We start from the raw sequence: 25952 nt of genomic DNA, 5'->3' as shown, positions 1-25952 counted from the left end.
ACACTGTTTACTGGTATTGAGAATGAACAAGACCTCTCCGATACGTTGGGGTGGGCAGGCACATGAGTGTTGGGAAAGGCTTGGAAATACCCTTTATCTTATTCCCCCCCCCTTTTCCTCCACACTGTGTACTGTAATGTGAACATTAAAGTGATGGAGAGATCAGACCTCCCCCTGCTGTCCTTTTTGGAAACAGCCTCTGCCATGAATGAACATAAGGGCAAATTTGCACGATAAGCACTAGGGTATTGCTTGCTTATAATATTTGTGTGTGCATTTGGATCTAGAAGACAACATACATGTTTACACCAATGCGAATACATAAAAAGGGCATTGCTGCATACAATCAGCTACAAAAACAGAGTCCTGTTTATACTGAAAATGATACCTGAACTGAATGAAGGAAGGAATGGTGAAGTTGACATACATTTTGAAGGAAAATGTAACCAATCCACTTTAAACTCTTTAATTGCAGTAGTTTCTCAGCCAGCAATTTTTAAAGGAAACCCATGGAGTGTTTTTATTCCTTTGTTGTAAATAGAGCCTAACACTGCAAGCCTTTACATGTCTACTCAAAAGTAAGCACCAGTGAATTCAATAGAGCTTACTCCCAGGAACTGGATAAATATTTTGCAGTCTTACACTCTGCCTGAGCATTCTCACAGTTTCATTTCATTCATTCATTTATAGCCCACCTTTTCCTCTAACAGACTGGAGGCTGCTTAATCCATCTAGTCTAGCATCCTGTTCTAACATCCTCTCAGCATTAAATCCACATACACACCTGATATACTTTATTACCTTCTGCAGGTACTTTATTACTTCCTCCAGTGCTTTCTTTCTGGGGGGACGCAGGGGGATGCATACGTCTAAACATGTGAATCTAAGTTTGGTCTCATTGAGGGGTCAGTATTTCAATATGAGAAGGTAAAAGAGTACCCCTAAACATTTTTTTAGAAAGAAAAACCACTGCTTGCAGGTATCGCTAGAATAGCTTGGGAAGCTTGAGGGTTTTTAAAAAAAAAAAAAAAAAAAGCATTAGCCCACAATACCAGGGTTGGTAACTGCTGTATTTAGTAAAGATAAAGGGGCCCCTGACCATCAGGTCCAGTCGTGTCCGGCTCTGGGTTGCGGCGCTCATCTCCCTCTATAGGCCGAGGGAGCCGGCGTTTGTCCGTAGACAGCTTCCGGGTCATGTGGCCAGCATGACAAAGCTGCTTCTGGCGAACCAGAGCAGCACACAGAAACGCTGTTTACCTTCCCGCCGGAGCGGTCCCTATTTATCTACTTGCACTTTGATGTGCTTTCAAACTGCTAGGTGGGCAGGAGCTGGGACCGAGCAACGGGAGCTCACCCCGTTGCAGGGATTCGAACCGCCGACCTTCTGATCAGCAAGCCCCAAGCTCTGTGGTTTAACTCACAGTGCCATTTGCTATTTTCTGCTAGTTATGGATTTCCCCCTTCTGATTCCTTGCTAAAACTGTAATAAATGAAGTGCGGGGATGATGACATTTCTTTAGTTTTTCTTTTAGAACATGGAGCTCGAGTGATAGTGCAACACACATTTACTTGTGTGTGTAATATAGTCCTGTGCAAGCTAATTTACACAGGTGTCTGTATAAGCCCTGTTAAACACAGACTTACTTCCGAGTAAACATGGATAGGATTGGACTGCCTGCATTTCTTCAGCCCTGTACTCAATAGAGGTAAATCTGCAATCCGTGCACATTTACTTTGGGGTAAACCAAAATTTTAAAATCTTATCCCACCTTTAACAGGTTAATAGAGTTGGCTGTGTTCCTACTTACACATAAATAAATAAAAAGACTAGTTCCTTAAGTTGTGATCCTAAACACACAAGAGAGAGGCCACTGGGGGCTTTTTTTCTTTTTTTTTAAAGTTACTATTTCCTAGACAACTCAGTCCAGATAAGTGTGTTTGTTTAACTGATTCCATTTGTCTGCAAACAACTCTCGAAACATCTGTGTGTTTTTTAATCACCCAAATTGTGGCATTGTTTTCTTCCAGCAGTCATGAAGCTAAAGCAGCTCTATCTTGCCCACCCCATAGCAAAAAAGCAAAGCTGTTTTCATTTTTAAAAGTATCCTATGAAAAATACTTAGGTCTGCTCATTCTAATTATGGGCAAATGACATTTACAAAAGATGCACTAGCAAAATACTAGTTGTGCAAACTGCAAACTTGTACAGAAATAACACTTTGATACAATCATAAACTGCTCAGTAATTTTGAACCTTTACCAAGTGCAAGCATCCACTGTGAAAATCAATGGATGTGTTGCTCTTCTTAAAAGAGGAACATTGTCAGCAAATCATTGCATAATATAAAGCACCATCACACTGAAGATTAAAGACCGTCTCCTACTGCAGTAAAACAACAGTGCAAGTGTAGTTAATGCGGTGCCCTCCAGATGTTTGGGGCTAGAGCTCCCCGCAACCCCAGCCAACATGGCAGATTATCATGGGGTTGTAGTCCACAACATCTGTAGGTGGGGCAGTCCAACTTTTCATACCAAGTGGGCTACAAGAGTACTTTGACATGAAACATGCAGGCCACACACTACCTTGTCACACTGAGGCCAAAATTTGATGCTCCCTCCAGCCCTCACACTGCTTTCCTAAAGCTGGATAAGCTAGGTGCTGAGCTTTTGGAAGGAGGCACAAGGCTCTGGCAGGGTCCAAAAGTCTAGCACCTCACCCAGCTTTGGAAAGGCAGCATGAGGGCTGGAAGGTACGTCAAATGTTGCAGAGGACCGCAAAAAAGGCATCAAGGGCTACGTATTGGACCACCCTGATCTGAAGGGCACTGTGTTGGCTATCTCAGCAATAACCCTAGGCACTTCCCGTAACATAGTCTGTTTCTACACTATACACATGTTTTAAACATATTTGAGTATTTCCACTCAATAAGTCCTGTCTGCTGTAGACCTATTACGAAGCTATCACTGCTAAGACACAGTTATCAGCATTTGCACAAAACCACAAATTCATGATCCTTGGAGGAAAGCAGTACAGTTTTAGCTAATTTAAATATGTGTGGTAGATGTGCCTTTTTAGTCTTGGTCCTATCCGGACAGTAGCTTTGTGACGTTCTACTTGTAATATACAAAATGGGAGTAGAGGATATATCCTAGAAAAAAAGAGAAATATCTCTTTCAATCAAGTCCTTCATTCACAATAGTTAGCAGCATCAACTGATCAACATCGACCGATCAATTCTTGGCAGTCCTGCAGTCTAAAAGAGCAGGGTACAGGCTGGCCCTGACCTGTGCAGTGTTAAATGCAGTCAAACTGCACAATATCTTAATAAACTATGTGAGTGCGTGCAGATCCCAGAAGCAGGCACAGTATAAACACTTCTGTGTGGTAGAGAAAGAGAGAGCTGCGAAGAGCTGGCAGGTGTTGGTACAAACCTGTAACACTGCTTAAAGGTAGGGATTTTTTCAGCCAGAACTCACCAAAACTCAGTTCCAGCACCTCTCAGGTGGGCACCACTGCCATGATATGAGAACAAGGGAGGTGTTCATGATGATTTCAGGCACCTCTTTTTCTAGAGAAATAACACTACTTAAAGGCATATATTAGTGCTTTGCTATTACATTAAGAAATGGTGCCTTTTAAAAATCTCATTCTAATAGCATTGTATGCCTGTGCTGTGATTGATAAGTGATACAATGAGAGACATTATGGCAGGATTCTGATTTGGGTGACTGGCCTTATGCAGACGTTTGTCTTTCATTCATGAATCTGTTTCCCATAGATTTTCACAGCCTTTGAACTTATTTGCTCTGTAAATTGCAGACTTTATGTACACTTACCAGTATGTTTTGTGTGTAGTATGTTTTGTAATATTCGGAAAAACTTCGCTGCAAAACAATGCTATAAGAATAAAGTGCCTATTGAAAAAATGGTTGAGAACTGCATTTTGAAATGTGTTTATTTAAAAAGTATAGTCTTCCTTCATCACCTATTATTCTCTGGTCCCTACTGTAGTGTGCTTTTTTTTACATTAAAGTTAATTCTGCACAAGAATCCTTGCTTTCTGTAACCTGCTACATAATGCAGTACTTTATTTTGCATAACATGACCAGTGGCACATGGAAAGATGAAGGGAAGTACTTGCCTGAAGTCCTGGGTACTGAAAACACCACAATAATTCTAATGTTAGTAAATGTAGGTGAGGACTAAATGCTTGAAGTCTGCACCCAGGTGCAAGACTGCTTAGCAGTGTAAAAGTGCAGTTTGAATCAGTCTTTTGGCCAGGAATCGCCTTGGGAGAAGAACCATCATATAGTACAAAGGAAAGTAATGTGAAATAGACACAGTCACATTACCTTGTGCCAGTCAGCAGATGCCTGTGAGTCCCTCCTCCCATGAAGGGATGGTGAGCAGAGACGAAGGCCAGGTTTAGGATTTCATGTAAACTGGGATTGGGAGATTGCCAAGGTAAGGTGGGAGCATGGTGTTCACAGGAAGAAATAATAATAATAATAATAATAATAATAATAATAATAATAATAATAATAAAAATTTATTATTATCCCCAGCCACTCTGGGCGGCTTCCAACAAAATACTAAAATGCAATAGTCCTTCAGATATTAAAAGCTTCCCTAAACAGGGCTGCCTTCAGATGTCTCCTAAAAGTCTGGTAGTTGTTTTTTCCTTTGACATTTGGAGGGAGGGTGTTCCACAGGGCAGGTGCCACTACTGAGGAAGCCCTCTGCCTGGTTCCCTGTAACTTCACTTTTCGCAGTGAGGGAACTGCCAGAAGGCCCTTGGCGCTGGACCTCAGTGTCCAGGCAGAAAGATGGGGGTGAAGATACTCCTTCAGGTATACTGGACCGAAGCGGTGTCATTTTATCATTTTACGCTTAGGAGTTGTTTTCTGTAAGTGCTGCTGGGAAGGAGAAGGGGGAAGCAGGCAGAACTCCATGTGCAGACTCAAGGGCAGCAGACGTGCTGGCTGGCCCAGGTGCTACAGAGAGACACTCGGGGGGACAGCGCTTAGGATGCCTTTTAATCCAATGCTCTGCCACTGGGAAGGACAAGCCCTTCTTGGGATGCAAATGCTGCCAACGCTTTCTCCATCAAAACCAGGTTGTAAATATGTGTTTTTTAAAAAACGCATTCTTAAAAAGACTATGCCTCTTTCAGAGGAACAAAAACCCTGGTTAAGTGCCAAGACCCCTGAAAACTCTTGCTACCGCTCGGCAGGGATTGGAGTGGCCCTGTAATAGTATAATAGTATATTGTATATTGTAATAGTATATTGGATTGGAGTGGCCCTGTAATAGTATAATAGTATATTTTACTTTTACTTTCTTGGGTTCCATGATCACTGCAGATGGTGACAGCTGTCACGAAATTAAAAGACGCCTGCTTATTGGGAGAAAAGCAATGACAAACCTAGACAGCATCTTAAAAAGCAGAGACATCAGCTTGCCAACAAAGGTCCGTATAGTTAAAGCTATGGTTTTCCCAGTAGTGATGTATGGAAGTGACAGCTGGACCATAAAGAAGGCTGATCGCCGAAGAATTGATGCTTTTGAATTATGGTGCTGGAGGAGACTCTTGAGAGTCCCATGGACTGCAAGATCAAACCTATCCATTCTTAAGGAAATCAGCCCTGAGTGCTCACTGGAAGGACAGATCGTGAAGCTGAGGCTCCCATACTTTGGCCACCTCATGAGAAGAGAAGACTCCCTGGAAAAGACCCTGGCGTTGGGAAAGATGGAGGGCACAAGGAGAAGGGAACGACAGAGGATGAGATGGTTGGACAGTGTTCTCGAAGCTACAAACATGAGTTTGACCAAACTGCGGGAGGCAGTGGAAGACAGGAGTGCTTGGTGTGCTCTGGTCCATGGGGTCACGAAGAGTCGGACACGACTAAACGACTAAACAACAATGTAATAGTATAAATGGGATGGATAGATTAGGCACAATAAGACAGACTAAGGATCTGGTCAAGTTCACTGTGCATCTCAAAATTGTTTCAATCATTGTTGGACATGTGGAGCAAAATGGTTAATTCTATCCTGGTTGCCTCCTTGGTTTCTAAGGCTGATGATGAGTATGTTGTCAATAGTTTTGGTGACTTGTATTTATTGTCAAGGGCCTTTACTGTTCACATCACATAGTATAAATAAACTATCACAAAATTAAGTGTAGAGCATCCTTATTATCAACAATGTGTTATTCTACAGTGTGGTGTGTGTGCTGGTTTGTATATGTTAAATGACAAGAGTAGGGAGCGGCCATGAGGTGGAGTTAAGTTCAGAAGCAGGGCAGGGCGTGGGAAGGAGCCGAAAGGGCGTTTGAGAAACTTCAGTACACTTCCTTTGGGTTTGAAACCGCTGATTTCAGGTACCCCCTGGCAGAAACGGCTTGTTTTCTTTTGAGTAACAATAATAGCTCTGTAACACACAGAGTGGCCCTTTATGCATTGACTGCAAAAAATATCAGGAAAAAGCATTTAGATAAAATCCCTGTAAATTGTTGTGGTGACTGGGAGCTTTAATCAGAAATCAAGTTACTGTAGATTTAAGCTTGTTGATGTCTTTGGCATCTTCTCTCTCTTACATCATGGATGTCGCCTTATATTACCGGTATGAATGCATGTTCTGTATTATTTTATTAGTCCTATCGTCACAAGTTTAGTCAGTAGAACAATAAACTTACGAACTAGAAACTACTGCAGATGGGTGCAATACGGCATGGCAGCATCAAGGGACCGCGTCCTGAATCAACTAATAAAACTCCAATCCCACCCTGAGGGATATAAATGCATAAAATAACAAGAAGAAAACAATAAAACAATGTTTGCAGAATGCACCTGTCCTGCAATCAACATGGGTCTGAAAGAGGTCCCCCTCCTTTTCCGCTTTTCTCTTCGCCTTTGACCCCTTCGCTTTCTCCTTCCTTCCCTCCCTCCCTCCCTCCCTCCCTCCCTCCCTCAACTCTGCATGCAGCAGGCCGTTGCAAGTCGCCAGCGTCACTCAGCTTTTTGTGGCAATCTTTACGTTGGGGTTTTGGGCAGATATATATATATATATAGTATATAGATGAGTTGGGGTGGAGCGCAGCGGAGAGAGATAAGACCGGATGGTCAAAGCCAGGGAAGCCCTTTCCCTGGTGACGCAGCGCCCCGGGGGAGTTCTGTGCCGAGCTGGGCGTTCTGATTGCGCCTCCTCTCGCCCGCGGGCGGCCAACCAGAGGCGGAGGCGGAGGCGCCGCGAGGAGGATGTAGCGGGAGCCGCGGAGGAAGACTCCAGGGGGCCGCAGAGCGCGCGCAAGGGAGGCTCCGCGTTGCGCACGGCTTCTGTCTGGCGAGCCCGCCCTGATGGAGGATCCCGTTAGCTCGGCGCTGCTGGCGGCCGCCGGGCTGTTGCTGGCGTTGTGGTGGCTGCTGGGCCGCCGCCGGTCGCTGCAGGGGCTCCCGCCGGGTCCCAAGCCGTGGCCTTTGGTGGGCAACTTCGCCTTCGCCTTGGTGCCCAACCCGATGGTGCGCAAGCGGCTACTGGGTATCGACCGGCAGCAGCAGCAGCTCCCCAAAGGCGAAGGCGGCGCCGGGAGGGAGCAGCAGCAACAGCCCCCCAAGGGCGAAGGCGGAGGCGGCGCTCCCCGGCCCATGTCGGCCCATCTGGTACTCACCGCCCTGGCCAAGATCTACGGCAGCATCTTCAGCCTGTTCGTGGGCAGTCGGCCGCTCATCATGCTCAGCGACTTCGAGGCCGTGCGGGACGCCCTGGTCAACCAGGCCGAGGTCTTCAGCGACCGGCCCAGCGTGCCCCTCGTGGCCCTCATCTCCAAGAGGAAAGGTAAGGCAAAGAGGGTGGCGTGGGGAAGGGGTCAGATCCGCCAAGGGGCAGTTCGGCAGCCTTTCTCCAGGGTCATGGGTTCAGGGCCCATGTCAGGCAAAAGAAGCCTGCATTGCGGGGGGTGGGGCTAGATGACCCTTGGAGTCCCTTCTAACTTCCCAGTTCTCTGATTCTATGACTCCTGGCAGCTGCATACATTGGCCAGTGAAGCGGGATGCCAGCAGGTGAGTGTGGCACCTGTGGATGGGGTATATAACTTTAATAATAATAAGCACCCAAGAAGGAAGCCCTATTATTGAGTGGCAGGCCCAGCTGCAGGGCTTCCTTGGAGTGCCAGGCCCCAGGCATGACAGTTGGGCCACATGCTGTGATGATGGGGTCAAGGAGGGAGTGAAAGACGTCTTTAATTGAGGGGCTTGATGAGAATATTTCTTAGGATTAACAGAGTGCTTTGCATATATTGTCATAAGCCAGATGTTCTTGGGCTTCAACTCCCATCACTCACTGCTGGGAGCTGTATTCTATAACATCTGGAGGGCACCAGGTTGGCAAAGGCTACTTGAAGCCGTGCAGCTAAGCTCCCTGAACATGGTGAGACATATTTCATAATACAGTCATACCTTGGTTTAAGTACACCTCGGTTTGAGTACTTTCAGTTTAAGTACTCCACTGACCCGTCTGGGACGGATTAATCCACTTTCCATTACTTTCAATGGGAAAGTTCGCTTCAGGTTAAGTACGCTTCAGGCTAAGTACGGACTTCCAGAACCAATTACACTCATACTTCGGGTTAAGTACGCCTCAGGTTGAGTACTCCACGGACCCGTCTGGAACGGATTGATCCACTTTCCATTACTTTCAGTGGGAAAGTTCGCTTCAGGTTAAGTACTCCACGGACTGTCTGGAACGGACTAATCTACTTTCCATTATTTTCAGTGGGAAAGTTCGCTTCAGTTTAAATACGCTTCAGGTTAAGTACAGACTTCCGTAACCAATTGTGTACTTAAACCGAGGTACCACTGTATTTCCACTGTGCTGCATGTAATCCTTCCAACAGCCCTGTAAGGTAGGCTAACATTATTGTTGGAGTGTGTTATTCTATGACTCCTGGAAGGAGTTGCGAGGAAAACCAGCAGACTTTCAAGACTGGATTACCACAATATGCTCTATGTTGGGCCTCCGTCAGACTTGATCCAGAAGCTGCAGTTAGTGCAGGATGTAGCAGCTCGATTGCTGACAGGAGTGAGACCTTGTGAGCACATAGCACCTGCACTCGGTGATCTGCACTAGTTGCCGGTATATAAGAATGTTGGAACTGTGATCATTCAGGGGGCTGTAGAGTTCTAAAATGGAAGAGAGGGAGGAAGTGCCTGTGGATGTATGTAAAATATTCAGCAAAATACGAACCCTATAGATAGTTCTGATTTTGCTCTGGCCATCGGTTGGCGATGCTCATATAAGTGGGAATTGCTGGCATCAATCCCTGTAAGCACTGGGGTTGCAAGCGTTTTGGGCCTGTGAGCCCATTTGCAAACTGTCATGGGCATCCCACACAAAAACACACACAACCAAGCACACACTGTACCCTCTTCTCTGTTGGTAGTGAATCTTAGAATCCAAGAATTGTAGAGTTGAAAGGGACCCCAAGGGTCCAACCCCTTGCAATACGGGAATCTCAACTGCAGTGACCCATCCAGTTTGAAACCTTACCGGATCCTGCTTAGCTTTGCAAATGTGCTAGCGGGTTTTTATTGCTGCAGCAATAGAGCTTAACAGGAGATAGCTGAGTACTTAACTTCTCAGATAGTTGGCAGTCCTTTATTAAGAGGAAGATAAGTTACTACACTAATGATAGAGGCCTCTGGTGATGCTGCTGGCTGCATCTTTTCTGCATTAACACATGTAGCTGTTTCCAGCACTTCTTTGCCAGCGACACCTGTGTGTTGAAAGCTGCAGACTGTTGTAGATGATTGCATATGCAGATTTTTCTGTTGCCTTTCAGATTTCCCATATAACCTGCTGCAAAGGGAAACCACAGGCACCTGTTATTGAATACTGCAGTATAATATGACCGTGGTGGGAGAGATATGTTTGTGAGGTCTATCCCTATTCAGGATTCTTCTTTTTTAACAAAGGTCACTTTGCCTTGTGATTCTGTGCTTGTTTTTAGCAGCTTCCCTGTCAGTCTAAAATAGTTGGAGAGGAGCACCAGATAACTAGGCAGTCTCCCAGTTCTGACCAAACAATTCACTTGGGCTTGTAAGAAGCGTTGCGGATAAATGTAGTTTCCAAATGCACTAACAGGGATTATTGTATAGTCAGCACACTCCCCCCCCCCCCCCGATGTAGTCAGGAGTTGTAATTTCGACAGTCTTTGGAAGTTCCCCTCCAAAGTTTCTAGCAGGATGAAAGTAGAGTTTGAAAATATTTAGGCAGTTCTTCAAACGGCTCAAATAAAGAGACAGTTTGCTCCTCGTCTGCATTCTGTTCCTTTATCCCTTGCTTGCCTTCTGTTGCCCATTTTCATAGTTTCTCCACTAATTTTGCAAAACAATAAATAAACATAAACTACCCCTAAAGTTCCAAATTAATATTGTGCAACTCTTTTGTATAATCATACATGTCCGAATTTTGTTCTCCTGGGCAAAGAATAACAGTCTTCTGAAACATAGTCAATTCTTGGTTGTGCAAGTCCAAAAACCAGCAGTTCTGCCTTCTCAGGTAGCCCAACATCTAGCCCAGGCATCCCCAAACTTCGACCCTCCAGATGTTTTGGACTACAGTTCCCATCATCCCTGACCACTGGTCCTCTTAGCTAGGGATCATGGGAGTTGTAGGCCAAAGCATCTGGAGGGCCGCAGTTTGGGGATGCCTGATCTAGCCTGTTAAGCACTATAGCAGCTTCCAGAGATTTGTACAAGGAGTAAAGGATTTAGAGTAGCTCTCAGTTGCTACTTCGTAAAACAAAACTGCAAAGCTAACATGACTAGAAGCGTTTGCCTTTTAACATGGGATATATTCCTCTTGTCACCAGGACATTTATACTAAGGAAATTTTACACTTGGAGGTTTTTGAGCAGAGGTTGGATCATGGATGCTTTAGCTGAGATTCCTGCATTGTAGGGGGTTGGACTAGATGACCCTGGGAGTCCCTTCCAACTCCAAAATTCTACGATTCTGTGAAATTGCAGATAAGTACCGCTCCAGCGGGAAGGTAAACGGCGTTTCCGTGCGCTGCTCTGGTTCGCCAGAAGCGGCTTAGTCATGCTGGCCACATGACTCGGAAGCTCCCTCGGCCAGTAAAGCGAGATGAGCGCCGCAACCCCAGAGTCATCCGTGACTGGAACCAATGAAACTACCTTTACATTATTACTTTGAAGTAAGCAGAATGTGATTCTAGCATGTGTCTTTAATTAAGGGCCTTATCTAATTTAAAAGGCCTTCTCCCATTGCCACCCTGCTCCCTTCTGATTGGAGGGATAGTCTTGGGAAGGGCTCTGAGGAAGGCAGGTTGATGTGGGAGATGGTGTTCCTTCAAAAGTCCAGGTCTCAAGCTGTATAGGGCTTTGTACTAGGGTTCCATATATTAGTGAAGATAACGTACAGAAATGAATTATATTTTGTGTATATTAAGCAAAGTTGCATATAAACATAGGTATAAAAGGATAAAGTTGTGCTAATATGCTGGTGGATTTTCATGGGGGCTTTTTTTAAATAAATAAATAAATAAATAAAAAATGCAAACTGATGTGGAAATGTGGAGAACTGAATTGAAGACTGGAAAAATGAGAAACCGGGAGAAGCTGAAATTGGCAGATTAACCCATACCTAATCATAAATACCTCTTCAGCAGCTTACTGATAAAGTGGTCGGTGTGGTGTAATGAGACCCCTTGTGGCAATGTCAGCTGGGGCAACCAAATTCATACCTTTGCTTGGTCTCAAAGCCAATTGAGCAAATTGGTGATATCTTGGCAACAGTGCAACTACAGTTTCATCACAAGTATAAATGTCCTTTGCAGGGTGAAGATATGGCACCCTGATAACTTGTTATAAAGGCTGTGTGTAAATAATACGGTACGGTTATACAAGTTTGGACTTGAACATTGTAGTCAGAGCTTGCCCAATCCACAGTCACTTTGCACCCTCAATGCATCCTTGGACCCTGATCCTGCTTCTTGCTTGCCTAGATGGAGGATGAATTATGTTCCAATGTACGTGTCTGAACCCACATGTGTGTCCAACGCTCACATGTACACACTCCCAAGAGCTTTAGGGTCTTTTGCTAGAGTTAAGGTGTGTGTTTGTCTTGAATGTGTGTTTACCCTTCACTTTCTGCCCACAAGAAGCTCTTGCATAAAATAAATAAAGAAAAGCTAGTTTATTACATGAAATGAAAGGGACGGAATATAAATGCTGCTTGAGACAGCAAAATTGCAATTTAAGCAGGCAGCAAACCCTACAGTACAATCACATCTGGATCTAGAATGAAGGAATCTCAAAAGCCTACTGAAAGTGAGCGTGGCAATTTTGCTGCAGAACCCATACTACTAGCAAGGCAAGAAATGGAAGGGGATACCAGTCCTGTAGTGAAGCATAGCGTCAGGCTGGTCCTTGAGAGCATAGAGTGAAAAAAAGGGGTCCATGTTGGGGCTTTGAGAACTAACCAACCATTGAAAATCTAGGGCTTAAGTACTATTTTCAGCCAATGTATTCTAATGGAGAAGGGAAGGGGGTCTTTGAGATGAGCAGTTTTTATAATTCCAATAACTCTGGTTGTTCTGTTGTCTCTTCCTATAATTTTCTATTTTCCATTTTGTATTTTTTCTGCTTAATTGAATATAATCCTAGTGAGCAATGACTAAACTGGTTATCCTTGTTTGTTTCTTGTCTTGCTATTATCTTGTTATTGCCTAGGTGGGAACCATTTTTTAACTGGAGTTGTTTAAATTTTGCTGGTAACTAGATGCAATTAACAACAACAACAACATGTGGTTATCATTACACAAAGTATTAGAATCACATAATCATTGAGCTGGAAGATACTCAGAGTATCATCTTGTCCATCCTCCTGCTGCACATTGGGAAAAAGATTCCTGCATTGCAGAGGGTTAGACTAGATGACCCTCGTAGTTCCATCCAACTCTGCAATTCTACAATGCTATGATTCGATGAACTTTTTCATAAACCACTCTGAGGTTTTGTGTGGTTTTGTGTTGTTGTTTTTTACAATCAAGCGGTGTGTAAATATTATGAAATAGGTAAAGATAAAGGACCCCTGGATGTCCAGTCAAAGGCGACTATGGCTTGCGGTGCTCATCTCGCTTTCAGGCCGAGGGAGCCGGCGTTAGTCCACAGACAGCTTTCCGGGCCATGTGGCCAGCAGTACTAAACTGGTTCTGGTACAACAGGACACCGCAACTAGTGCCAGAGCGCATGGAAATGCCATTTACTTTCCCTATTTATCTACTTGCACTGGCGTGCTTTTGAACTGCTAGGTTGGCAGAAGCTGGGACAGAGCAACAGGAGCTCACCCTGTCGCGCAGAGTCAAACTTCCGACTTTCGATCAGCAAGCCCAAGAGGCTAAGTAGTTTAGACCAGGGGTGTCAAACTCAAATTCATCGGGGGCCGCATCAGCAGTTTGGTCACCCTCAAAGGGCCGGTTGTATCTGTAGGACTATGTGTCCACTCTTTATTATCATAAATTATTGTCACTGCATTCAATTATTACTGTTTTTTGTAATAATGTAAGTAATAACTAGCTCTGAAAGCAGAAACATAGTCAGAATAATGGCAAGTAGATATTCAAATGTACAATTATTGTACAATTTATTGAAAAATGATTTTTGGTAACTGCACTGGGTGGTGGAGGCTCGCTAGGGTTTCATGCAGGACCTTTGCAGAGCTACTAGTACCTGGAGATGCTGGGGTGCTTCTGCATGCAGGACAGATGTTCTGCCAGTGAGCCACCACCCTTCACCAAAGGGACTGGCTGAGGTTGACTCACTGGAGCTGCTCTCCTGGTTCCAGGGTCTAAGGGCCAGAAGTATAAAGCAGCATCCTATGTTTCTGAGGAGAGGGAGAGGGAGGGGAGGGGAGGGGAGGGAGGAAGAAAAGAGGGAGTGGGAGGGAGAGAGGAAGAAAAGAGGTGAGAGAAAGAAGAGTAGGAAAGAAGGAATAAAGAAGGAAATAAAAAGAAAGAGGGAGAGAAGACAAGAGATAAAGAAGGAAGGAAGGAGAGGGAAAGAAAGAATAAGAATGAGAGAGAGGAAGAAAGAAAGAAAGGGAAGGGGGGGTCGCTGCCTTGATTCAGCGCCAGAAAAGAGCGCGAAGGGACCCAGGGGCAAAAAGCATTTCCTGTGCAGCGTGAGGCAGCGGGTGTCCGTTTTAGGAGAAGTGCGTAAAGCCTCAGAGTTGCACGTCCGTGAGGCTGAGCCGCGGCAGGAGGAGGAGGAGGTGAGGCAGGAGGAGGAGGAGGAGGTGGCTTGCCGGGTCGGTGCCCGGCAGCGCCGTGCGGAGAGTCCCGAGCCTCTGGGACGCAGCAGTGCTCTGTAGCACTTTGAATCCTCCTCCTCCTCCACGCGGCACTGCTGGGTGCTTTGTCTGTGCTTCAGCAGCAGCAGCCGTTTCCAGGCACCGAGCCGTGGCAGGAGGAGGATTCAAAGTGCTACAGAGCACTGCTGCGTCGCAGAGGCTCGGGGCTCTCCGTGCGGCGCTGCTCTGGCCGCCTTTCTACCCCCCCCCCCCGGCCCCAGCTGTTTGTTGGCACTTGCGCGGCGCTTCAGCAGCAAGGTCCCACTGCTGGGTCCCGCTGGCTGGGGCGCTCGGCGGGCCACATGACGAGGTCTGGCGGGCCGGATTTGGCCCCCGGGCCTTGTGTTTGACACCCGTGGTTTAGACCATAGCGCCACCCGCGTCCCGTGAAATGAAATGAAAACTGAGGAGAACCCAGGATTTTCTGCTTGGTGTTTCCTGCTTGGCAGGGGGTTGGACTGGATGGCCCTTGTGGTCTCTTCCAACTCTACAATTCTGTGATTCCTGTAGTTCGAAGCTTCAAGGTATCTTATAAACAAAACTGAAAACTCTGTTCTCAATTCCAATGTTTTCCCCCTTTCTTTTCCTCCAGGTGTGGTGTTTGCCCCTTACGGCCCGGTGTGGAAGAAACAGAGGAAGTTCTCCCATTCAACCCTCCGTCACTTTGGATTAGGAAAGCACAGCTTGGAGCCTAAAATAATCGAAGAATTCAAGTATGTGAAAGCAGAGATCTTGAAGCACGGGGACAAGAAGTTCAACCCCTTCCCCATAATCGGCAACGCCGTGTCAAACGTCATCTGCTCGATGGCGTTTGGCAGGCGCTTTGACTATGACGATGCCAGCTTCAAGACCATGCTGAAGCTGATGTCTCGTGGTCTGGAGATAAGCCTGAACAGTCACATGATTCTGGTCAACATCTGCCCTTGGCTCTACTACCTCCCAATCTATCCTTTCCGAGTGCTCAGGCAGATTGAGCTGGATATCACGGCCTTCCTGAAGACTATTATCACACAGCACCGGGAAACCCTTGATAGCCAGAATCCCCGAGACTTCATCGACATGTACCTCCTTCATGCAGATGAGGAAAGGAAGATAGACAGCGAGAGCAGCTTCACTGAAGACTACCTGTTTTTTATTATTGCGGACCTTTTCATCGCAGGCACGGACACAACATCCAATACCCTTCTCTGGAGTCTGCTTTACATGTCGCTTCACCCACAGGAACAAAGTAAATGTCATCCTTTCTCCAGTGGCTGATTCTTAATTGGGTTTGCTCTTATTATCCAAGCTATCCATTTGGGGGTTTTTTTTCCACAGCATTGCTGAGAAGAACGGGGTGTATAATATGGCCGTAGCTGCACCCTTCTGATCGAATCTTGCACGGAAAACAGTCACCCACTGCCTCTAACAGTGAACACCATACCTGCCAACCTGCCAAGTTCCTCTCTGAAAAATAAGGGACCGGACCGGAAGTAGCAGACCGGAAGTAGCGCTGCCGCCATTTTGGAACTGGGCGGAGCATGCTCAGAAGCTACTTTTGATGCTGCTCTGCCCTGTTCCAAAATGGCCACCGCACCAGAAGTCGCGCTGCAGCCATTTTGGAACTGGGCAGAGCAGCATCAAAAGTCACTTCTGAGCATGCTCCGCCCAGTTCCAAAATGGCCACCGCGCCAGAATAAACCGGGGGAAAAACAAAAAAATCCAGTTTTTTTCGGCTGGGGACAGCTGGAAAAACGGGGGTTTCCCGGGGAAAACGGGAGACGGCAGCTATGGTGAACACAGTACTTTGGTGCTGACAGGCTATCCATGGGTACTAGTCAAAATGATGTCTCCTTCTCTAGGCACACACATACCAACACCCAGGGCTGCCGCCCCTGTTGCTCACTCTGCTTGCCAACCACACCTCCTCACCAACCCCTTTGCCAACTCCCTTCCCCCACGCATGGGTGACCAAACCCCCCTTGCTTTAGACTTCGCCCACGTCCCCTCACAGCTTGCCCCAATCCTTGCTCCCTTTTAAAGGAGGGTCGGAGGCGTTTCAGAGAGTGGTTCAGCAGACTCCTCTCTGAAGCATCTGTCCCCCTCTGTTATGTCTTGCTGCGACCATGTTTAATAGAGGGCACCTCCCACCCTCCTTCAAGCAGCGTGCCTTGGCCAGTGGCCACCCATGCTGCTCGCTCGCCTGCCTGCTATTCTCTCGTGCTACAGTGTAAAGACAGCTATCTATTTTTATCTATCTATCTACGAGGCAGTATATACCTCTGAATTGTAGTAGTTGATGGAGGGAGCGATTGTTCTCAGGTCTTCCTTTGGGGCTTCTTTCCATAGGCATCTGGTTGGCCATTGGGGGAATAAGGTCCTGAACTAAACGAGCCTCTGGTTGGATCCAAGAGGAATCTTGCTATGTTCTTATAGGAACCCAAAACAGGGTCACTGAGGAAAAAGCAGGTAGATATGGGCATGCTTTTGTGAATCCTGAGGTATGCAAAGAGACAAAAAGCAAACTTCAAAATGAGAACTCCCCCACCCACTCACCCCTAAGGTTCAATGATTACTGGACAGAGAATAATTGAATTGCAGAGTTTGAAGCAACCCCCAGTGGTCCTCTAGTTCAACCCATGCAACGCAGGAATTTCAGCCAAAGCATCCATGACAGATGGCCATCCAAACTCTGCTTAAAATCCTCCAAGGAAGGGTCCACCACCTTCCGAGGGATACTGTTCAGCTCTTCCCACTGGAAAGTTCTTCCTAACATTTAGTTGGAATTTCATTTTTTGTAACTTGAATCGATTGGTTTGGGTTTTACCCTCCAGAGCAGGAGAAAACAAGCTTGCTCCATCCTCCATGTGACAGATATTTGAAGATGGCCATCGTATCTCCTCTTTCCCAGGCTAAACATTCCCAACTCCCTCAACCATTCCTGATAAGGCTTGGTTTCTTGACATGTGCATTATTTTCGAGGGAGCATGGAATTTTGAGCTGGGAAGTTATGGCCTTTGAGATATTGTTGGACTCTTAACTCCCATCAGCCTCAGCCAGCATGGCCAATGATCAGGGATGTTGGGAGTTGTAGCTGCAGGCAGAATTAGTGTTTCTGTGTTTTAATACATTTCTTCTCCTCTGCCACAACACTCTCTAACCCCCTCCCCCATTCTATAAAAAAACCCAACAGTTTCAAGTAGATGGATGCAGATGGGCTTAATTTTAATAAGTTATTATACATACAGAGCCTAGATTTTCTTATTACAGGGTTTGTGTGTCTCATGGGGCAAAGACCTAGAGTATCCTTAGTGTCGGGTTATATTAAATAATAGTTGATTATATTAAAAGTGTAAAGTTGGTTTTAATGGTTTTTAATATATTCCAGCTTTTATTCATTCTCTTTCCATCCCATAGCCATTTCGATCTCTAAATCACATAGCTGTGATGAGCAGCTAAAATCAGTCAATTTTACTGCTTGGAGTACATTTAATGCTTTCTGTTTCCCAAAAGTTGATTCTCTTAGTTTCTTCCAGAAAACAGACAGCTGCGTTTTGAGTGTTTGTTAGATGCGTAGTGGCATGAATGTCAAGAGATGATGGTGTGATGGCAGTCTGTGGTACAAAAGCTCTCTGAAAGATGTTAACATGACCTTCACTGTTAAGTCCTTTTCTAATCTTACCTAATTCAGATAGAGTTCCATTTTTTGTACCGTGGCTAAAGTCGCTTCCAGACAATCTGTTTATTGAGCATCCCTTCTGTTTAGTTCGGGCAAAGTTTGGGGGGATGTTAGGTAACATTGGCTACTTATTGAACATTTGTTCTGCTTTGTGTGCAGAGTAGCTGATCTTGTGTCAAGCTGTTTCCATCCCACACTTTCCAGTGCATTTCCCCATCGCTTTCCTTATTGCAAAAAGCCTGATTGTATGTGTGCAAGAGCCCAGCAAACTTTTACTGCACAGCCTGGATTTGCTAGCATTATATGATTAAATCCCACCTGAAAATAGCAAAAATGTGGAAGTGCCCTTAAGTCAAGTATTTTTAGGATCACAGCAGTAATACTTCTGATTGTAGACACTGGAGGGCAGTGTTTGACATGCAGTTGGTGTTTAATTTGTCAAGAGAGACAGGTCTGAGTGTAATCTCTCTCTCCTTTTTTGCAGCCTTGCTCGCTAATCCCAGAAGCACATGATGCCATTATAGAAACCCAATGTAAAGTAACTAAATTGCATAAAGCCCATTTAGCTAGGGTTGCCTAATTTGAAGAGCAAAAAGGTGGATGCTATGGCGACTCTCATTTTAAATACCCTTACTATGTGTAGGCTATAGAAGCTGTGATATATTGCTGAAAGGGGCAGGGGAAGAGAAGAGGAAAGCCTTCAACCACCAGCTATGTCTATGTTTCATCCAGAAAGTATAGCCAGAGACATTTTGGCAAATTTAACAAAATCCACCTGGACAGAAATTTTACCCCTGAAAAAGAGGATGCGTCCTGGAAAAAGAGGACCCATGGCAACCCTAATTTAGCCATTTAGTCCCAGTGCTCATCTTGCTGTCTCTTGTTTTGCACAGAAAAGGTCCAGGAAGAAATTGAGTTGGTCATTGGGCGCAATAGGCCCCCTACCCTTGCGGACAAGGCACGCATGCCCTTCACAGAAGCAACCATCATGGAAGTTCAAAGGATGACAGTGGTTGTCCCTCTTTCGATTCCTCGAATGGCCTCAGAAACTACAGGTAAGCGTTTGTGGTGGGCTGCTGCACTCACTCACATTTGGGTACGAGTTCATTTAGCCAAAAGCTGATTTCCACATTGGAGGAGGAGAAGAAGAAGAAGTTGAGTTTGGATTTGATATCCCGCTTTATCACTACCCTAAGGAGTCTCAAAGCGGCTAACATTCTCCTTTCCCTTCCTCCCCCACAACAAACACTCTGTGAGGTGAGTGAGGCTGAGAGACTTCAAAGAAGTGTGACTAACCCAAGCTCACCCAGCAGCTGCATGTGGAGGAGCGGAGACGCAAACCTGGTTCCCCAGATTACGAGACTACCGCTCTTAACCACTGGCTCCACACTGGAGAGAAACAAGGAAGGCTGAAATTTGAACAGGCTTTCTTATACTAGGTCTAGCCTATCAGGTCTTTTGGTCTGTCCTAGGTTGGCAGCAGCTTTCCAGGGTTGCCAGGGACAGGAGAGTCTGGAGTTTTACAGGCAAATTGCCCATTATCACATATTTATTGGCTTTATAGAGCAATACCAGAGCTGAAGTGAGAACAGACTGTGGTCAGACTTAAGTGCTTGAACTGTTGTGCACCTCCAGGCATTGCACATGTAGTAGATACTTCATTAATGAGCTGCTTTTGCAGCTCAGGGCTGATTTTCAGCTGCTGTAAACTTCGGCATGGACTTTGCAGTGTTGCTTCACGGGGTGTGCTGCTCCTTAGGGTCAGATGGTATCTGTTAGCAGCTGACAAACTTAAAGCAAGCAACCCCTGTGTTTACAAAGTGCTGTGATAACAAAGGGGCTGTGTTTTTGGCAAACTTTTCGTTTTCTGTGCCCTTGGTGAGGGTTTTATTTGCCCCTTCCCGCTCCTAGAGAAGTCCACAATACCATTTTAATGGCACGTAGGAATACACAAACATCCATTCTCACAGTCACGAAGCAACACTTTCCCACAAACTCTTGCTTGCAGTAAAGAAAAGAAAAGAACAAAAACCCCAACCAACCCAAACATAAGCATTTTATGTTCCTTTGATTAATATATCTGTGTGTAAAATCTTTCCATAAGGGTATTGTCATTTATTAATTTGTGTGCCTCTCTGGTTGTGTATATGTTGTTGTTGTTTTAAGTGCTCCAGGGCTACACTATCCCAAAGGGCAGTGTAATCATTCCAAACTTGTGGTCCGTGCACCGAGATCCCAACATATGGGAGAATCCGGATGATTTCCACCCAGCAAGGTTTCTGGATGAAAATGGCCAGCTCATCAAAAAAGAAACATTTATTCCCTTTGGAATTGGTAATTTAACTCTGTTTGGTGTGTGTAGGGAGCGACAGGGGAGGGGGACAGGATTTGGGGACACCATCTCTTGATAATAGGACATCTTTAAAGCAGTGTACATTAAGTATTGTATGTTCGGCGTTTATGAAGGCCAGGAAAATGCTTGCTGGCCTCTCTCCTATTTATTTTTACTTTATTTTATTAGGATTTATATACTGCCCTTCATCATAAGATCTCAGAGCGGTTCGCAGTCTATTATAGTCTATTACAGGGGAGGACAGGCTTCAGGCTTTGTTTTACTAAAACTCCAAGGTTTAAGTGGTTCAGAAGTTAAAGAACAGGATTTACCTCTGAGCACATTCTAATTCTAGGAATTTTCTTTCAGTACCAGAACTGAACGGAGCTCATAGTCATTTCACGCAATAGTCTTCTCCTCCTGCTGCTTTCTTCATTTCAGCAGCCTAATTTAGTTGGGAAGTTGTTTTTTGTTGCTCTTGTTGGAAACCCTTCCCAGTCTAATTCAAGTCACCCAGAGATCAACAGGGAAATTCTGAGCTACTTTCTGCCCATCTCTGGTTTATTAAGTTATATGAAGCTGTCTTATATAGGACAGGACCCAGCAAAACCAGTTTAGTCTGAATAAAGTTTAGTGAATAAAGAGGATTATTTTATACCATTTCTATTCAGGGGTCTTTGTGCTTAGTAAATTTGGAATGGCCTTAATGGATTTATAAAAGCCTGGTTATTTAAACTGTGAAGTCCCCCCCCTTTTATCTCTCTAACCCACTTTGCTTTCCTTTTCAGGAAAACGTGTGTGCATGGGAGAACAACTTGCCAAGATGGAGCTGTTCTTGATGTTTGTCAGCCTCCTGCAAAATTTCACATTTCAATTTCCCGAAGACATGGAGAAGCCATCAATGGCAGGAAGATTTGGCCTGACTTTAGCTCCATTTCCATTCAACATAATTGCCTTAAAGAGATGAAGGAACCTCGGACAAGAACACTGCATGAAGTTTGTATTACTCTTACGGAAATCCAGGGCTATATATGAAATGCACTTCAGCAACAAAATCGCCAACCCTGAGCAGGGATAGGAACCCTGCAGCCCACAGGGTACCCACAGGCTCATAAAGCACTTTCCCCATAGCCTGTGGGCTCTTCCATTAAATGTGTTGAAACTTTCTAAATGCGGAAAAGGAATAAAAGTTTCTAGTCCTCAAAGTTGTCGGATGGCAGGTGACAACTAGTGCAGAGACTGTTAATGGAAGTGTCAGGCATTGAGTGGCTTTTTATATTAGTTTTACATGCAACAGTGGGTATCTCTTTCTTATACAGGAGTCGTGACATCCTTTAAAATGGGCGCATTGAAGGTACAGAGAGATGTGTAATAAAAACAGGATTTGCTGTGGTTTTTGCTCCTGTGGGGTGAGTCTGACTTCTATCCGCCTTCACTGTGAAAAGAGCAGCCTTACGTACTCCTGATTCAAGTCTTCAGGGTTGCCTTTCCCTCATGTTTCAGACGGATTGACTGCTTTTCTTTCTTTCTTTTTAACTTTCAAAGCATTGAGTGTGCATTTGTTCCATTAAATGTGCATTTCATCCCCTATAATACTAAAACCATGGAAGCATTTCTGAAGTGTTGAAAACTCTCGCGGAGGCGGGTTAGTGATGTCACCATTCCGGACAATCAGTGCTGTGCACAGCTGCTTTCTAAGAACATAAAGAAGAGCCTGCTGGCCCATCTAGTCCAGCATCCTGTTCTCACAGGGGTCTGTAGGAAACCAGCAAGCAGGATTTGAGCAGAAGAGCTCTCACCTCTCCTGTGGTTTCCAGCAACTGGTATTCAGAAGCATTGCTGCCTTCAACCATGCAGAATCTCTTTCCTCTTAGTCCAAGGAGGGAGAAGATCACTTCCACAGGAGGCTCACAGCTCAAATTATATATACATCTGTAGGTACACAAGGTTTGTCTCTTGGTACCTCTGTTTATTCCTGTAATGGGGATATGAAGACACAAATGTTAATGCATGGATCCACACACAACAGGAACATTTTGTGTGCGTGGTTAGCATGAATTTAGGCAATTGCATCCCTTCACTGTGCTATCTGTGTGCATCTGAATTACGGTAATTTTAAATAAGGGCCTTCTAGGAAGATGGCAGGCACACAACTGTTCCCCCAGACATATGCATGTATGGTAATAATACATGCATATCCTGGGAGGTAAAGCCATACAGTACTGCCTAAGCCTTGGGCTGGCCTTTTTGGCAGGTGATAAGCTGCTTTGATATAATCATGGAGTTCATTTCCAATTCATTACCATGTAAAGGAAGTAGTGACTTGAGACAAACGGGGGAGGAGCTTATGAATCAACACTGTGCAGGTATGAGCTACAGAAAGCCTGAAGTGCAGAGAAACCTTTAGGGAAGGTGACTCGGACTCCTTGGGCCATTCTTAGTTAACTGGAAACTTCAATGGAAAAACTAAAATTGCACTGCTAATTTTCAGCTGACTACTGTTAAACAGCCAGAGTGAGGCAGGGGTGATATGGCTGGCAATGCAACTGATTCTTTGTATGGCATGTAAGGCCTCTTGTAATAAGGAAGCCTTTTTAATGAAGCACTTTATAATTTTGTCAGGATTCAAAGATCTGTATTTCTATATTTTAGTAGGTGTTAAGAGCCTCATGAATGATAATATATATTACATGGATTGCCTATATCTTGCTGATGTTTACCTGGCCTGCTTTATTTCTTCCCCTTCCCCCATGAAAAACAAAACAAAACGAATGCCTTGTTTAGAATTTTAGTATGGAATAGATCATTGCTGTTAGAAACTAGCATTTGAGATCATTGCTGACTATTTTTTAAAGGTGCCTATCTTTCTAAATACAGCCTGAGATCTGTTTCTCAGTATGAATCTTTATCTAAATAAACCTTTTTATTTTAAAAAGCAATACTGTCTGGAAGCCGATTTTGCTTTTTAAACAGATATTTTGAACATCGATTGTTAGCTGGTTTCTTATTGGTCCCTCATCTACAGTACATTTTGAGTGATTACTGTAAGTTTATGTAGCCGAAACAATACCATCACTGCACAGAAGGGGAGTTATAGAAGGCTTAGAGAAACCCTGAGATTTGCAGATGTACAAAAAAATAGAGGGAGGACTCTGTTTTTGAAACTGGTGAGTGAATATACTTTTTTTTCCCAGGAGGAATGCAATGGCGATGTGGAAAGGAGGGCATGCTAGGGGTCTCTTAACAAATAATTCTGTTCCAATGATTCTTTCTAGGAAACCACAAACTGTTTACAAAGTGCTACAAAACAGATATGCCTTCAAATTATTTCTAAATCAACCATATAATTTTAAATATACTGTATGAGCTGCTGAGCTGGATCATCTGTTGCTGCAGTGACTGGCTGGAAAAGTTGCACCCTAGCATAGGAACACAGGAAGTTGTCTTGTACCGACTTTTGCTCCATCTAGCTCAGTATTGTCTACACTAGTGGGCAGCAGCCTTCGAAAGGTTCTCTCCCTGCTCTTCTAGGAGATCCTGGGGGCTGGGACCTTAAGCACTCAAAGCAGATGCTCTACCACTGAGCTGTGACTCTTCCCATAATTTAGGGTACCTCACATGACAGTAAGTCCCAAATGTCATAGCAGACTTACTTAGCAGCTGGGATCTTGGGGTGAATGGCAGGTAATAAATTTTAATAATAATAGACAACTGGATCATCTGGCAGTGTTTAATGCAAGTGGGCACATACAGGCAATGTGTGCTGCCCTGTTTTCAAGAGGAATCCCATTGGATGTTGTAGGAAACAAGAACGCTGTCCTGGATATAGCTTGGATGTGATCTAGAAAAACTATGTTCTTACTACAATTTTTTAAATTGCTGTACTTCTAAAAGTGTATAAAATATTTCAGTTGACTGATGGCTATCTCCTGAACATCTCAGCCTGATTTACTTAGAATCAAAGCAACCTTTGATTGCACTGTAACTTTTAAGTGTGCACTCTTAAGATCTGGATGTAATCCTCTTGCTGGAAATGGCATCCTTGTGCAATATTCATCTTTGAACTGCCCTGGAATTCATCATGTTCTTGTTAATTTTATGCCAATTACAAATAGTGCTGTCCTTTGGTTTATGATGCTGTTATGTATCTCTCCTTCCTTTGAAAGTTCTCTATTCCCACCCCCACCCCCCAAAAAACCCCACTAGAACTTTGTAGAGTCGATTCTGCAAAGGTATACTGTACTGTAGTTTGCAAAAGTTTAGCACAATCTGTAATGCGGGTGAAGGAGATAATTTCTCAACACCCCCTATTTCTGCAAATATTACTCAGGCACACCGCAAAACTCCAGTGTACACTCTCACCCATAAGAAACTAAAACCTGTAGAAGTACGGAGCACATGACAATAACAGCCAAGAGGATTGGATTTCTGCAGCTGATACCGACTATGGTACTGCCAGAATGCAGCAGCTAGACTGGTGACTTGGAGTGGCTGCCGAGACCATATAACACCCGTCCTGAAAGACCTACACTGGCTCCCAGTACGTTTCTGAGCACAATTCAAAGTGTTGCTGCTGACCTTTAAAGCCCTAAACAGTCTCGGCCCAGTATACCTGAAGGAGCGTCTCCACCCCCATCATTCAGCCTGGAGGTCCAGGTCCAAGAGCCTTCTGGCGGTTCCCTCACTGCAAGAAGTGAGGTTGCAGGGAACTAGGCAGAGGGCCTTCTCAGTAGTGGCACCCGCCCTGTGGGACATCCTCCCATCAGATGTCAAGGAAATGAGCAACTCTGAGTTTTAGAAGACATCTGAAGGAAGCCATGTTTAGGGAAAAATTTTAATGTTTGAAGTTTTATTCTGTTTTTAATGTTCTGTTGAAAGCCACCCAGAGTGTTTGGGGAAACCCAGCCAGATGGGTGGGGTAGAAATAATAAATTATTATTATTATGTTACAATGGTCTTTTTAGATGGCAAACAGACATTATTTGCTTTCACTTTTTTTAAAGTAAACAATAGTTTTGTGGCTCCAGATGTCATTATGGCATAAGCTAGAGCCCATTTTATCTTCTACTTAATGGTGCAAGTTCTAAAGTTAGCAGTGACGACTCGCAGGGTGACCTCACGAACTCCATTTCCGGTTAGCAAATGCGTCTGACTTAACAAGCGCAACCCTATGGCCATTTACACAAAAGCAAGGACCATTGTGTCCCATGGGGTTTTCTCACTAGAATGTTTTAGCACTGCAGCTGAATCCCTTTTATATATACAGTGGTGCCTTGCAAGACGAAAGTAATTTGTTCCGTGAGTCGCTTCGTCTTGCGATAACTTCGTCTTGCGAAGCGCGGTTTGCCGTGGCAAAAAAAAACCGCTGAAAAACTTTGTCTTGCGAAGCGCGGCCATAGAAAACTTCGTCTTGCGAGTTACCAAAAACATCGCAAAACGCTTTCGTCTTGTGAGGTACCACTGTAATGGCAATAACAAACTGCCCTGCAGCTGCTAAGGCAGCCGTGAAAAGTTTTAATGTCTAAGCATGGACCCCTAACAGAGCTGCACTCCTACAGCAGGCATAGGCAAACTTGGCCCTCCAGATGTTTT

At 44.7% G+C, this 25952-nt stretch overlaps 1 protein-coding gene across 3 annotated transcripts; it reads left to right on the top strand.

Moving 5' to 3' along the window:
- Positions 1–6965: 6965 nt before the first annotated feature.
- Positions 6966–23299, top strand: CYP2U1 (cytochrome P450 family 2 subfamily U member 1). Of its 3 annotated transcripts, none has more exons than XR_009558119.2 (6): positions 7142–7837; positions 14963–15598; positions 18922–19083; positions 20195–20362; positions 21149–21933; positions 22002–23299. XR_009558119.2 is itself a non-coding variant. In XM_035111581.3 (6 exons), the coding sequence occupies exons 1-5, from the start codon at positions 7360–7362 to the stop codon at positions 21325–21327; spliced, it is 1623 nt and encodes a 540-aa protein (XP_034967472.2). In that variant the 5' UTR covers positions 7142–7359; the 3' UTR covers positions 21328–21356; positions 21680–23299. The 3 variants fall into 3 exon arrangements, 2 of the variants coding, with proteins under 2 accessions (XP_060134477.1, XP_034967472.2); XM_035111581.3 differs by having other exon boundaries at positions 21149–21356; positions 21680–23299; XM_060278494.2 differs by having other exon boundaries at positions 6966–7837; positions 21149–23299.
- Positions 23300–25952: the final 2653 nt, after the last annotated feature.

This window comes from Zootoca vivipara, chromosome Z1 (assembly GCF_965207765.1).
Source record: "Zootoca vivipara chromosome Z1, rZooViv2.hap1.1, whole genome shotgun sequence".
Lineage (NCBI taxonomy): Eukaryota > Metazoa > Chordata > Lepidosauria > Squamata > Lacertidae > Zootoca > Zootoca vivipara.
This window is presented reverse-complemented; position numbering and strand designations above follow the sequence as displayed.